Source organism: Centroberyx gerrardi, chromosome 15 (assembly GCF_048128805.1).
Source record: "Centroberyx gerrardi isolate f3 chromosome 15, fCenGer3.hap1.cur.20231027, whole genome shotgun sequence".
NCBI classification, from domain to species: Eukaryota; Metazoa; Chordata; class Actinopteri; order Beryciformes; family Berycidae; genus Centroberyx; species Centroberyx gerrardi.
In genome coordinates, this window is record NC_136011.1 from 10,279,753 (window position 1) to 10,295,051 (window position 15,299).

The window sequence follows — 15,299 nt, forward strand, 5'->3', positions numbered from 1 at the left end:
CTGGACAAACTCTTGCCCTAGAGAGACTGATACAATTGTTAAAAATAACTGCTCCGACTCCTCTCTAGCTGTTGCTTGGCCCGTTGCATTAACCTGGAACTAATCTGACGGTGTTAGACACACAGAGCCCTAGGTTCCCTTCAGGCTGAATGAAACCCGAGATAATAAAATCACACCCAATTACACCTGTTTATGAGTAATCAAAATGAAAACACAACTCAGAGAAAAAAACATTCCAGGGAACATAAGAGAACAGAATATTTTCTGGTTGTCATCTCTCAAATAAAGGAGAGATGGAATGTGAGACTAAAGCCGAAATGTCAAAAACAACTGTAGCTCAGGAAAGGAACAGCTTGTGTGTGTGTGTGTGTGTGGGAGGGGGGCATGCCACACATTTTTAATAGTCATCAGGATTCTCAAGAAACAAACACATGACTTATATTTTCTCACTTCCAGAAGTCTTTCAGCATGCTCACTTTCTGCAGTTCTTTTTCCACTCCAGTTACTGTCCAGCATGTAATTTATTCCTAGACTATCAATTTTTGGCGGCCCACAGTTCAGATTATATGATATGTGCAACTGAAAGAGGAGGGTAGACTTTTAAGATGTCTGTTAGGGCTTAAAACACAAACTGCTCTCCAAATAGCATTGTATATTGTCCTTTCAAAATGAAAGAGACAGTAGAGTTAGAACAATACGTCGGTCTCATGCTGTCATGCAATTAAAGAGACTTGATGGTTTCGACACAAAGACAGTTTTGACACAAAAATCGGCAACATAGATTTTATTTGCTTTTTGAGCACTGTAGAGAGCTGTGCACATATTACCATTTCAATAGCTTATACCATTTTATATTAAATACAATTTCAAGTAAAGATACAACAAGCTGTATTATAGTTTTGTTGAGACTGGAATTTATTATTCTTATCACTAACTGAGTGAAACAGCAAAACTAAAGAAACTGTTAATCCCAACAGAAGCATCAATTTAGACCCTTATTCCTTTCAAATACAATACTCAACAGCACCATTTCATGGGCTTTACAAATGCATAAATTAGTTTGTATCAATTCTTTTTCTTTCTTAACAAGAAAATACACGTCTCTGTCAATGTGACTATATAAATATAAACTGTGTTTTCAAATGGTGACTAACAGTCGTGTTTGGTGATGGGGTCAAGTACTGCTACCTGAGCACTATAGTTTCAGCATCACACTGGGAAGTGCATAGCCTCCTGCTTCAATGATCAACCCTACGCCTGGCAGAGAAAAGAGAGTGGCTTAGGATCTTAGTTTTGTACATGCAGTTGTCATTATAATAACTTTGTGTTCACATTTTAAAACAATTTAGCGAAGCAGTGAAATCCTAAGGCTGCGATGGCTATAAAATTCACTATGATCTAAGATGCACATAATGCTACATTATATATACTGTAGGATTCATGACGATATGTGTGTGTACAAGTACATGAAACCGGGTCTGTATGTGTGACTTTGTAAATTGCTTTTATCATTGTTCAACTCTCACAGCTATAAACGCCCCATTCACGACTACTACAATTATCTGGGCTAGCAGGCATTCCACAAGGTGCATTCTGACATCCTTTTAAACTCGAAAGTATCTAAACGACAAAATAAAGTCTCGCATTTAAAGTTCTTAAAAGTTTGAAAATAGCCACATCTGTTAAGCAATACAAAGTAACATGGATATCCACCCTGTTTTCCTAAATCATAGCTTATATACAATCGGAAGGACGGCGCTTTCAGTTGGAAAAGAGTAACAAAGAAAAAAAAATGGTGCATCAAGGCAATGGTGCATCAAGTCTAATCCAGGTGAGACTGGAAAGCTTGGGGGGTAAAAGGGGGGGAGTTGGCATAGAGTACATGCTGGAGGCAGACAGCGGCGAAGGGAAGGTCCTGTAAGTGTACTAAGCAGAAGCTAACACCCCTCCCTCCTTCCTGGACACCTGTTAAAACAGCTAAAGCTTATTACTTCTGGCCTTGCAAGGGTGGTGGGGAGTGGGGTGGTGATGGTGTGTGTGTGTGTGTGGTAGGGTTTGCATTGGAGTATTGCTGAAGAAGCCCGCGGGGAGGGTGGGTGTGGCTCACTCCACTACGCTCATCAGTCGACACACACCTCCCTCGATGGCCAGCGACTGCCCTGGGACAGCTCCTGGAGGCAGTCTGGATATGTGAGTCTGCAGGGCAACAGAAGGAGAGACACACTCAGATATACAACCAAGGGAAGAGACAGATATATACAGAGAGGTAGGGCTATAAAAATAGATGTTGGCTTATACATATTAGCTGCCTCCACAGTCAACATTCAGGAAAATGGTAAGGATTAATAACTTTGTTACACGAACAGGCATAAAACGAGACTGATACAGGTACAGATGCAGCCATTGTAGAAGTGTTTTTACTGCATGCTTGGTAGGTAAACACTGCACTTTTGATAAGACAAGATGAAACTTTACTGATCCCTGTGGGGAAATTGGGTCATTGCAGCAACAAAATAGTAATAGGATACAGTCAGAAAATTAGAACTGAAATAACAATATTGCAAATGGGGGTATTAAACATAATGTAGCCAGCAATTTTAAAGTTCAAGAACATATAACTATAAGTTTGCTCCATTGCCTGGAGGAATTGTTTGCTCTCTCTTCAGCTGTTGGAAGTTACAAAGAACTAGTTGGTTTAGAGACAACCGTTTTGTGTTACAACATACCTATTTGCTTGTAGCAAACAACATTCAAGAAAGCACAGTCTGCAGTACTGACGCAGCATAGATGCAGGATAAATGCATGAAGGGGTGCTTCTACAATAGCAACTACTGTCACATCACTCGCGAGCACCCCTAAAGCACCCAGATGGCCAGTGAGTATTTATAGAGAAAGACAGAGAGTAGGTGGAGAGGGGGAACAGAGTGCCAGTGTTTTGTGTTTGAGCAGAAGGAGAGAGGAGTAAGAGGAGGAGGAGGAGGAGGAGGGGGCAAACACAGCTGTGAGGCTGGGAGTGAAGCTTCCACTGGGGGATCAAAGGTGGCCGACTCTCCCTGTGCCAATAATGGCGGTCATAGTCCTTCCTCTCTCTCCACAGAGGTTAAGACAGGCCCGGGCCCTGGGGGGGACAGAGTCCCTCGGCCCGCTGACCAGGCCGCAGAATAGGCCTGACGTCACTCCTCCAGGCGCAGGAGCCTATCATCTCTGCTCTGGGCCTTTTTTTTTAGGCCTGAACTCTGGCCCCTGGCACCCAGAGGGCAGCTGTCACTACCGTGGGACAACAGCCAGACAAGGCCAAGCACACATGGCAACGCTCTCAGGGGCTATTATGCCTCCAGTGCCCCTTTCTGTGTTCCTCATCTTCCCTTCATCTTCTGAGGACGGGGTTAAAGAGAGGGCTTGTTTAAACTGTTTAGAGTGAAGACCCGTCAGTGAGTCACAATCCACTATGGGTGACATGCTAAATGTTTCCCTTTTGATGTTTGTATGTCAGAAGGAAAGAGCTAGCTATATTTCTTTCTTCTTGACCTGCTTCTGATGATGACACCCAATGTGTCCTGAAGCTCACCCATAGACGCGACCCTTGCGCCACACCGTTGAGGCCTTCATTTTTGTTTCAACCCGACACCACAGATAAATTGAGTTAGTGAGCAGGAACACTCGAGGGCTTTCTAAACCAAACAGGCGAGTAATTACCCGACCACAGTACTGAGAGCAACGCATGTGCCTCTCCCAGGCTAGGGTGCTAGTTCATATCCCCGGGTTCCAGGGCCAGTCAGGGTGAGTGGGTGCTTCAGGCTCTCAGTCGTCAGACAACAGGTGTCCCCACACTCCTGTGACATCGGGTCTGGTCAACATCAAGACACAGCGCGTGTAACACTATATTACTAATTAACAACCACACATTTGTTGTGTCTGTTTATGTTCTGCCTGCCTTTGCTCTCGCTCCAATTACAGATTCTGATTAGCAGTTTCCAGCGCAATCTGATTCACTTGAATGGAAGCCTTTAATCCTTTTAGTCAGCCTGCACCAAGGCCATTAGCAGTACAATTCAGTACCGCAATACTCAGACTGGAACTGAGTTGTTGTGTTACCCTTAGTGACTGGGCAGTGAGACAAAGGGCAACTTTTTTTTGGCAACTCTGATTGGTGACAGTGGCCAAGGAGTTGTCTCATCATTACTGCTTTTGACCACATAGGAAGATCTTGTTGCTTGGATACTTCAACAGTTTTTAAACCGTACATTCCACTTTGTCGCCTGTTGCTGGGAGTTTTGCCCCTCCGTAATATATCACACCTCACTGTCTAATGAACTCATCTAATGATTCCCTGCCCTGGAACCTATGTTCATAGGAGCAAGGCACACTCACCATCAAGGCAATGGGGCTGACAGAGCGGAGAAGGAATGGGGGGAACAATTAGGATAGCTAGATGCCTGAACAGACAGACAGAAAAAAACACACACACGCGAAGCTGCAGTGAGCCTGTTGTCAGCTTGTTACCCAGTGACTGAAGTTAACCACATGACAGAATGATGGTTGAGTCAAAACATAACGCGAAAAACACAAAGTTCCATTGTATCTGTTGGCGAAAAACAACATGCTTTGGTGATATGAATGTGTTTAGGAGCTGGAAAAGCCACACATTAACACCACAGAGGAGGCCAGAGGATAAATATAGCGCAATGAGTATGCTGCTGCTTGTGTGTTGTGGTTTTCACATTCTTTTCCTTAAAAAAATAAATAAATAAAACAATCATATGCCATTCATTCTCCAGGCGAGATGGAAAATAAAAACAAAATGTACCATAACAAAAGACATTTGTCGTGTGACAGACAAAGCAGACAATAGCCAGGAGGCCTGAATCGCACGCCGTTTGAATTTCTCTGGCCTTAGACAATTTGAGCAGCAACAAGCTTTATAGTGGTAATGATGTCCAGGAGGAGGGAGCGGAGCCATACAGAGAGAAGGGCCGCGGTGCTGCGGATCCTGCACTTCTCTTTCATCTGTCCAATCATGACAGACAATAAAACAATAGCCTAACTGTTTCAGCAGCAGCGCCACTGGCCTGTCCATGCAGCTCTGTGGAGCTCTGTAAAACACGGCTTGATGTCCTGATGTCTTATCCAATGCAAACACAGGTGAGCGTTTGAATGAAACCAGACGCCCTTTCTCCCTAGCGCTGCCGTTTTATCGCTTTTTTTTCCCGCAGTCCAATGTCAAAAGGATTAGGATGCAGGCCCCCCTTTTCCCAGAAACAAAAACACCTGATTGAAGAGTAGGGGAAAAAAGAAACTGAGAGGAGTCTGCCAGTACAGTGTCTGCAAGATTGGCCTTAAGTCGGGACTGAGCTACAGCACGCTTCACCATTCTCCTGGGGTTTATAATAGCTGTCATTTATCACCAGAAATATATACGTACAAATCTGCGGATCAAAACACTGCACGAGAGACGTAAACCTGCTATAGGGAGTAATGCAAATCCAGTCTGACCTCTGTCCTAAATACTTGCGCTCCTGTGTATCAGGCCTTTCATGTTCTTATCGCAGGAGAGCGGCGGAAGGAGGACCCTGACTGGCTGGTCAGCAACGCCCAGTGGGATGCCAGCAGGAATGGGAGGAATGTCTGTAGAATAGCAGCTAAGGCTGCGGATGGAGCTGGCTGGTCCCTTTCCTCAACCCCTACAGCCTGGACACCTACATCCACACAGGAACGCTGAAATCCTCTGTATATCCGACCCTGCTCCAGGACCCTGCTCCAGGACCCTGCTCCAGGACTGTCCCTTAAAGGCTTAAAGTCTTCTCTGTTCCAGAGCGTCTCAGTGGAACGCATGGACGGTTGTGTTAACCTGAAACCCCAGTGGCTCCTGGCCTAAGTACTCATGTGGAAGTGGTCACCCAACTGTTTAAAATGACTGGAAACTGGCACATTTACAGATTCTTGAAACTGATCACTTTGTAGTTGTTGTGACAACGATTTTGTTGATGTTTACCGGTCTGTAATATATTGGCATGAGGCACGAACACAATGTTCCACATGATTACTTAGATGGAAAAGCTTCATTTCTTTCCGGAGAAAAAAAGAGTCACTTGATTAAAAAAAAAGAAATCTAAATAAAACAAATCAACTTCTAAATTATGACGCTCTCAACTGAATTATCAGTAGGCCAATCATTTTTTCAGACACATCTATCGAGAATACAGGTGTGATTTTTTTGTCAGGACAGGTGCTATGAATATCATATCATGGCAGAAAGCTTCCAAATATCATCTATGAAATCCGATGAAACCCGATGTGTCCTAGACCTCCACCCGTAGATACAACGCACACCTAGGTGAAGGGAACTAACTACGACTGGTGAACGAGGGCGATGGTTGGTGATTGAAAGTGTCCCTGCACAGTATAGAGTTCAGCGTGTTCTGCTCACCTCGTTAAGTTGGCACAGGCGTGAAAGGAGAGCTCGCATGCTCACATTCCGCCACAAAGCCCAATACACAGAGCACATTTAGCAAATATGCAGATTGATACTGATATCCCCAGCGGTGCGTGACTTGCAGTAAACTCTGTTCGCGGTACTACAGGACCAGGTAAGGCCAGAGCGAGGGGAATGACGAGAGACACAGAAGGACAGAGAGATATAGACACAGAGAGAGAGAGAGAGAGAGAGAGAGAGAGAGGCAGGAGGGAGGAAGGGCAAATACTTTGAAATCTGAACCAGGGTTGAACAACAGTGCCCTCTCTTCATACAGCGACAGAGCTACATCAGCAAAAGGAATCAGTCTGAGCCGAGCCAGTACACCACTCGGAGCATTAAGCTGTGTTGCTGCTTCAGACACCACTTCAAACTCTTAGTAAATCAAGTGAGACGCACATCCACATCTTCCACTCATTCATTCATGGTCCACTCAGATGTTTTATTGTGGCATCTTTCTTTTTTTAAATTTTGCCACAAGAAAGTTGCAAGGATCTACTGTGAGCTTTGCAAGGGTTTTTAGTCCCACAATCCTATAGCCAAGGCCTCCAGCAGACTGCATACCAAACAAAACAGCAGGTTCCTATCTGCAGGAGAACCACGGATCCATGGAAAAAGACAAGGAATCTAAATCTCTTAAAGGAAGAATGAGGAAGTGTTAGTCTGTGTGTGTGTGTGTGCATTTTTGGATAGTAGAGGATAAAAGACTGATTATAGCTTGACAGCGAGATCTCTACAAAAATACACACGAACAAGGAATTTAAATCTCGTTCGGCATAGGTGAATGAAGAATGAGTTAGTGTGTGTGTGTGCATGTGTATTTTGGATAGCGGAGAATAAAAGATTGATTACAGCTTGACAGTGAGATCTCTACAAAATTATTATTATTCCTAAATAATCTTTGATTGGTAAATTTCCTACTCACTAACACATGGCTTTCAAGTCTAAATAAAAATCAAGCATTTCACCTACAGTGCAGGGACCACAGATCATTTCCTATTTATTCTCTGACTGTAGCCAATTCCTGCTTTTATATAATATTGTAAATTGAGCAATTTGCTCAGGAGGAATAGTCAAACAACAGGCAGGAGGCTGGCTCAGGTCCACTGCTTTTTATGCAATCACATTTCCTATTCTGCAGTCCGACACATTTCACAAACCTGCCCTATCACTGAAACAGTTATTTTTCCAGAAGACTAATTTGTTTGTTTTATCACATTTTTCTAATTAACATCATCATACATTCTGGAAAATTTGATGTTAAACAGCCTTCATACGGCCTGAAGCAAATCTGTGACTGTAAGTCATTAAAAGAGAAGACAAACTAGCGCTCATAAATTATGAAAACAACACGCCTGAGGTAACTTCAACACATTGGCACTGGTCAATGATGCATAATTATCATTCATTTTGCAAACATGCCAATGTGCCTGTTTGTGATGATTTTTCTTTAACCTAGTCTGCACACTGTGATGCTAGCCAACCGCCATGCCTGTACAGTCTTAAAGAACAGGTAATGAGTTAAAGATGGTTATATTCAACGCATGAACCATGAGAATTTAGTCTCTTCGAAACGCATGTCAAGATCTTTTGCTTGTGAAGCAAACTGGGAAGCTCACCTTGGCTTTGCTATCTTGGGCAGACATGTAGCCGACACACATGCTCTCTGTGGTATGACTCCATAGGAACTCCACTGTGAAAACACACAGATAAAAAGGTTAAACACGGAGTGGACAAAGGACAGAACAGGAAAGAAGAGGATAAGAGAAGAGGAATAATACAAACAAAAACGGAGAAGGGAAAAAAAGCCTTAAGTTAGTAATTCAGTCGAGGTTCAATTTCTGTCAAGCTGAGGCGTTACACAATCAATAAAGCCTTGCCATCTGCCAGAGGAAAAAACGTTTCATTTTGACAGGTGGCAAGGAATGCTCAAATGCGGCAAACACTGAGCACGCCCATAATACATCATGAAGATATATGACATGCAGTTGCAACATAACTGCAGAGGAAGGTGGAACTTGTGAGTTGGACGTGAAACTTAATTACAGCGCCAAAAGGATGTGGTAGAGATACTGAGGGACTGTTTAGTCTTGTAAATCAACACAGAGCCCTTCCCGGTCCACTGTAATCCGATCTGTGGTTGCGGAGGCAGTCCACACTCTTTCACAACGAGGCTTACAATCCACAAACAGCAACAAACACGGCCCCTGCCAAGTGTTGGAAGGCGCAGTCAATCACTGTGCAAGTGGCATTTTGGAAAATGTCATCGTTTGAGATGATATAGATAACATGAATAGCTCCTCACTGGTCATCAGCCATTAGTGTCAATTCCAAATGAAGATGTCGTCGCCTCCTGCGACAGAAACAGCTGCTCCTCTTTGTTCAGTGAACTTGAACAACGCCTCCGCTGGTTTCTGTGTAACTGAGGCCTCAATTTGCAGCATGTTTGTAATAAACACTAACTTGAAATAAAGTTGTGAAGTTATGATGTTTACTCTGAAAGCACCCAAACAAGTGATACACAGCTGCTGCTTCTGGTCCATGTACTGGCATAAAATGGTATTATTGCCCTTTTTGGCAGGTGCAATTCTTGCTTAAACAGGATTAAATCAGTATTTTTTCTAGTTTTTGACGTATCCATTTTGATTGCACGCTGCTATAGGTTCCCTAGATATTACCGTATGTAATTTCACACATAAGCTGTGTGAAATTGTTTTTTTACTGTACACTAAAATGTGTTGTAAACAATTCTACCCCTCAACTTCAAATTTCACCCCCCACCACTCCCCACTACTGGGACAAATAACTTTGAGTACATTAAACTAGCCTGTGTTAAAACTAATCACATAAACCTTGCATACATTGAGTGTGGTTCGTGACCCAGCACCAGAATCTTGAGATTTTTCTATGATGCACTCTGCCAAAAATTAAATGCAAGCTCAAGCTGTCTGTCCAAAAACCACTGCCATCCAATCACCATTTGCTGCTGTGTACAATTACTTAAGCAGTATGGCTCCACCAATCTAGTATTCCCATTCATCTCCATAGGGAAAGTGGCCAGGAAGCTCCCCAACGCTGAATTGACCCTGCAGAACTTAAAGCATGTTGGAGGGAATGTATTCGTTTTTGACTGGTATACTAGCTCAAGGCCTAAACATACTGTATAGTCAATCAAAGAGTCAATTTAATCTATTCTAGCTACGTGGGGGAATTGTTCATGATCACAAATATGGATTAATATATTTTGGCCATAAAAACAGTGTAGAAAAAGTAACTCTTAAACCGAGTGGTGTTCCCCTCCAAGATATATGGGAAATTGCTTGTCAGTATCTTGCAAAGTGAAGGAAGTACCCTGGGATATCCGACTGCTTTTCTCACCTGCAGGAGCACAAGCATGAAAGTGGTACAAATTTATATTTTGAAGGATGCACTGAAGTCCTGTGAAATGTATCTACTGCTAGTAGTGCAGTGGGCAGATATAGGTTAAGACTGTATGAAAGATCAAACACGGGAGCCAGATGAGAGAGGAGCTCTGATCAAGCACTAGATACCCATCAAAGTCCCTCCTGGACTGTTCCCATCACTGGACCTAAAGGACAGAGAGATAAACCCTGGACATCTGTTTTCTGCTTCTGTGTTTCAGCATATCAGAGGTTCTCTCTCTGGCATGGCAGTGTGGTGTATGGGCTTGAAGATGTGGCCCAAACAGCCTTGACAGGACAGAACACAGGCCAACACATAATATGCCACGATGGCAGAAGGGAGCGTTCCCAGGGGCTCCAGGTAGAGAAACCAGATCCATCAACACGAGCAGCCGGGCTGGGCAGTGCGGAGAAGGCCTCCACTTATCTGAAGATTAGCGGTTGATTCTGTAGTGGGAGGTCTCTGTTTGAACCTGAGACGAAGGGTGTGAAACCAGAGCCTGATTGTGCAAGTTAAAACACGGACCACCCGCCAGGAAAGCCGCAGCGCCTCCTCCCCCTCCCCCCAGCTATCTGATGATGGATTTGTAAATATCCACCGCCGCTCCTTTACCTAGCAGCAGTTGTGACGTGGGGTTTGTGTGTGATTAGGGTTGGAAATGATGAATGTCTTACCCAGTGCGCCCTGGATATCTTGAGATGGCTGAGCCTCCACACATCTGCAGCAGCGTAAGACAATTACCCCACCCAAAACACGATCCTCACTGGCCAGAAAGGGTGAGCCTGCATACACAACAGAAAGCATCACACTTAAGATGACTGAACATGGCACAAACATGGCAAGAAGAACAGCTTTTACCTCAGTCAGTATCGTCTCCTGTTTACTGTTAAGTTCTCCGCTCAGACGTAACAAACTAGCGTTAATAAATGTGAAAACTAGACAAAACACAGCCCTTTTAATCAAATGAAGGATCTGTAAAAAATTCCCATTCAAGTTGTCTACCTTTCTGGGCCAAGTTAAACAACTGAAAGCAATTATTCTGTCCCAATGCTTTTATTTTATTAAGCAGACTGTTCAGTAACAAACACTTCATTCCATTTGTATGGGCAGGTTTTAGCACATAAGTTAATGATAGGTGGTGTAATTATTGTTCTACACACTGTGTACACTACTCCAGCACAATGCTTCATTTGAAGAAAAACATCCGGCTACATTCCACTTAACGGCTTTTAAGCTTACGTTTAAAAAGACAAACAGAGAACACAAAAATTCATTGTGTGGAATGAGAACCTTTTTTGCTACCTGACTAAACTTCAATGTGCTTCAATGAGGTGTCATATATACAAGAAAAATTGGATTGGCTGCTTAGTGTGAGGAAATAAAGTGGGAGAGCTTGGTTTGGAAAGAAACAAAATAAGAACAGCTACAGCATGTCTAGAAACATCTAAACACAGCAACAACTTTAAGAAAAACAAGAACAATCGTGGCATTTCATAAAAATATTATTGTTGCGTTTGCACGCCATTGTTTCTTTTTTGCGTTTCACACTGATTTTGGTTCCTTGTAGTAATGCCCCCTTGCTCAACACTCTATAAAAAGACTTTTGAGTATAGCTTGGACCGCATTCACACAAAATCCTGGTATTTATGCTACATTTTAAAAGGCCCTTAAATTGCTGTTTTGTTAAATATTCCATAATAAATCTGACATCTCTGCACACTGTAAACATGCAAGAGGTTCAATTATTGCCTTAATGTTCACCATTAATTTACCCTTCAATAACAATCAAAACAAGAATAAATTTAATGAGTTTAGACCATTTGTGAGTATGTGGGTGTGTGTGTGTGTGTGTGTGTGTTTGGCGGGTGTATCCATGCCATGAGACTTACTGTACTATGCAAAGTGATCTCTCTGAACCAGCCTGTGATTCGATGCTACTCTATATTATTTATCACAGTCAGATGTGTTCATATTAACTCTTGCATGCACAGTTACATCTATAAGAGCAGGTATCGCTCAACTTTAAGCTAAAAACCGATGCTATGGTCATTATATATGTTCTATTTAGAGAACTTGACTTAAATGGATCATGTAACTTGAGTGAGAGGCCTCCACATCACAGGCACTGTCATCATTGCTTCTCGCTGAGGCAGGATTTATGGAGCTTTGTTTAACTTAATGTGTGCCTCGAAAGGAAACAACAGAAGAATTAACTTCAAAATGACTCCATCCAGCCCGTCCAACTGTCTTGGTGTTACAGATGTCCGTGACAAAGCCAACGCATGGGGACGGACTTCTAAAGGAGGCCAGAACAAGGCTCAAACCGCCACATGTTCCCACACAGTCTGTGTTATACTTTCCCCCCTCTGCTCTGTCCTCTCTGAGCGATGCCAGTGGTCACTCTCATTCACAGGCCCAGCGAACACAGAGACAAACACCATTAACAAGCTTTTTGAAAAAAACTGACCACTTCTGAAAACAATGAAAACATCTTCGCATCAACTGTCAACAAAACATTTATATCTCCCAAAATAACTGTGGCTGTCAAATATGAATGTGTGGAACATTTGAATGCCCCGTTTAAACACATGAGAATGATCCATAAATCAAGCGCTGTCTCTTCTGATGCCTTTGATTCCGCTGTTTCCAGTTGTTAGCTCATTCTTATTTTACATCTGTTTGGTAGTTTTAATTTTCCCCATGCATAACTGTGTGTCTGCAAACACTTGCTTGGCTGACAATCTGTGTGTGTGCAAAGGGCCGGGAATCAGGCTGTGTGACTCACTGATGAACTTGTGTTGCATAGCCTCCAGCAGCGCTTGGTGGGCATCTTCAGACTGCATGGCAGCAGAGCATTCCCGTGCCAGCATGGTGCGAATCAGATGCTCTCCACAGCCTGGCAAAAGACACACAGACAGGGGTGAGAACATGAGCTTATCTCAGCTTATTTTTTTTTTAAGTATGCCTGCCTTCAATCAAAACTGCACACACTCTATCGTGAGTTGGCTTGGAGACCTCTGCTGCACTTATAAAGCAAACCACAAAAACAATTTGACTTGGACGTTTAAAAAGTTAACAGGTTCTGTTGTTTATGGTATTAGTCACATCTTGAAGTTGCTATGTTTAATTGAATTTTGATGAGATGGTTATGTACGAGCACTCCCTGATTACCATTTGTAATACTATGCTTTGATATTGAAAAACGTGTTAAAAGATCACATTCTTCCAATATTTCTGGTGACTAAGTTCAGTAATGGAACAATTACACAAAGAATTGTGAAATGGAGGGATTAATGTTTTTCATATGCAGAAAAACAAGTGCGGTGATATTTACAATTGTTTTCAGCCTGGTGTTTCAGTGCTGGTAATTTTACCATGTTGTTCTCAGTGTGATTCTTTTAACCTTTATTTGTCCAGCGAAAGTTGACAACACGTCCCTGCTTCACATTCACAAAGCTACAGGTATTCATACCCAGTACAGTCTCACACTGTTGGCCAGTGAGCAGCTCCACTGGAGCTGGGGGTTAAGTGCCTTGCTCAAGGGCAGGCCGGCAGTAGTTGCTGAAGGAGGAAAGAGTGTTTCTCATTTCCTTTCCTCTGCCCAGATTTTCCTGGTCCAGGGTTTCAAAACAGCAACTTTCCAGTCCTAAGCCCACTTCTGTAACCTTTAGGCTACTGCTGCCCAGCTGTGTTTTTATGTGTATGTGTACCTGCAACATAATATGTCTCAAGCACTGTTACACATTTATTTTATACTAATAATTGTCAAATTGACATATTACCATTATATGTAACCTCGGTTTTAGAAAAACTGCTTAAACGGTAAAGTGCTACTGAGATGTCTATCAACTTTGGAGAGTTGAGACATGCCACATAGCTGTAGGGATAAGTACATGGCAGCACACCAAATGTAATACTGCTGACAATTTATAAAAGCACTTGAGCTTTCCTTAGGGTCCACAAAAAAACACAACCGCAATATAGAGGCCTAGTGTTTGTCTTTTAACACTGTGTTCATGCCATAAACTAAATCCTTTGAATTAATTAGAATAAAATCGGAGATGTGCCAGCAGGGTGTGCTACAGCAGGCTGCAATCAGTTCATGATCTTCTGTCAGGTCTCCTGAATGCAATATGTAGCAAGGCTCAGGTACAAAAATAAAGCATTTTGTTGAGCATTTAAGTAAACTAGGAACCATAAAAAGAATAAAGAATGGGCAGCCCACTACAACCTCCAAGACAAAGTAGAGCAGGTGTGTGCTATTTCATATTTTAGATAATAAGCTACATCCTGCTTTAAGGACACAAATGTAGGAATTTCAACTAATACATGTTGTTGCTAGGGAAAATGTACAAGGAAAATTAGAACTTGAATGTATGTGGCATGCTTACAATATGATCTTTCTCAAACATAAAGTCTGCCAGCGCTTTGGAAAGGGAAAAGAAACCTGAAAGTGAAAACAAAAGACATCTGGCAAAAGCTCCAGAGAAAACCCATAAAGACTGAAGAATATAGCCTTGTTGTTTCTGTAAACACAAATGAAGGCCCCATAAAATATCAGGTAACTACAACAAAACTGTACGCAGGTTGGTAACTGTGGCAACCAGATGCCTGGAGTAATTTGAAGTTCTTTTTTAACGAGAGCAGAATGTCGGATTGGCCAGGTACTGTGCCCTTTGTACTGTGTTTACCATAAGCTGCTCTGTCCCAGGGGAAATGGATATTATGGCAGCACAACCACACTGGAACTGGAGCTGCAGCGGGAGGGACGGACGAAAGAAAGCAGCAGCTCCATACAAGAGAAATGTAAATAGAATAAAGCAAACTTGGGCACAGTGTGTGACGGCCAACAACAGCAAGAGGAAACACTGCCGACTTGCGAACTGTGCTCACGCCGGCCACAGCAAAGAAAAAGCCCGACTAAGAGGTCAACACATACAAAACAAAAAGACCCACATAAGCCGCATATTACAAAGTGGACTAGAATGCTAGAATGGGGGGGGGGGGGGGGGGGGGGGGGGGGGGGGGGGGGGGGATGAGGAGTGGGGGGTGAGGGTGAGGGGAAGAAAGGGTGACATATAGGGTGAGGACCATACTCCCTGTGTCAGTACCAAAATGATTGTTTTTCTGTTTCTTTTGATGGGAATGCCTTTCAAGTTGGGAAATTAAAAACAGGTGTCGTACTGGAACACACATTATGCTTTCCATCCCCATAAGGAAAGAGTTTTCAGTTTTGACTCACATGAAAGGCATACCCACAATATAGGAAGACAGGGGATGAGGTGAAAAAATATACAGTGCAAACAACCAGGCTTGACTGCTAAGATAAATAGATGTAGACTCTAACCGAGATAGTCTTACGCTGTTTGAGTAATTAACTAATAAATACAGAATAGATTAAGTG

General features: G+C 42.8%; 1 protein-coding gene across 3 annotated transcripts in view; it reads right to left on the minus strand.

Moving 5' to 3' along the window:
• Positions 1–796: 796 nt before the first annotated feature.
• tasp1 (taspase, threonine aspartase, 1) overlaps positions 797–15,299 on the minus strand; it is a 31,813-nt gene continuing 17,310 nt past the window's right edge. For all 3 annotated transcript variants that reach the window (XM_078288665.1, XM_078288666.1, XM_071898015.2), the window contains exons 11-14: positions 12,681–12,791; positions 10,570–10,677; positions 8,092–8,165; positions 797–2,196 (exon numbers count right to left, since the gene is read on the minus strand). In XM_078288665.1, the coding sequence (XP_078144791.1) occupies positions 2,104–2,196; positions 8,092–8,165; positions 10,570–10,677; positions 12,681–12,791 (386 nt within the window). In that variant the 3' untranslated portion in view covers positions 797–2,103. The remainder of the gene's footprint in view (positions 2,197–8,091; positions 8,166–10,569; positions 10,678–12,680; positions 12,792–15,299) is intronic.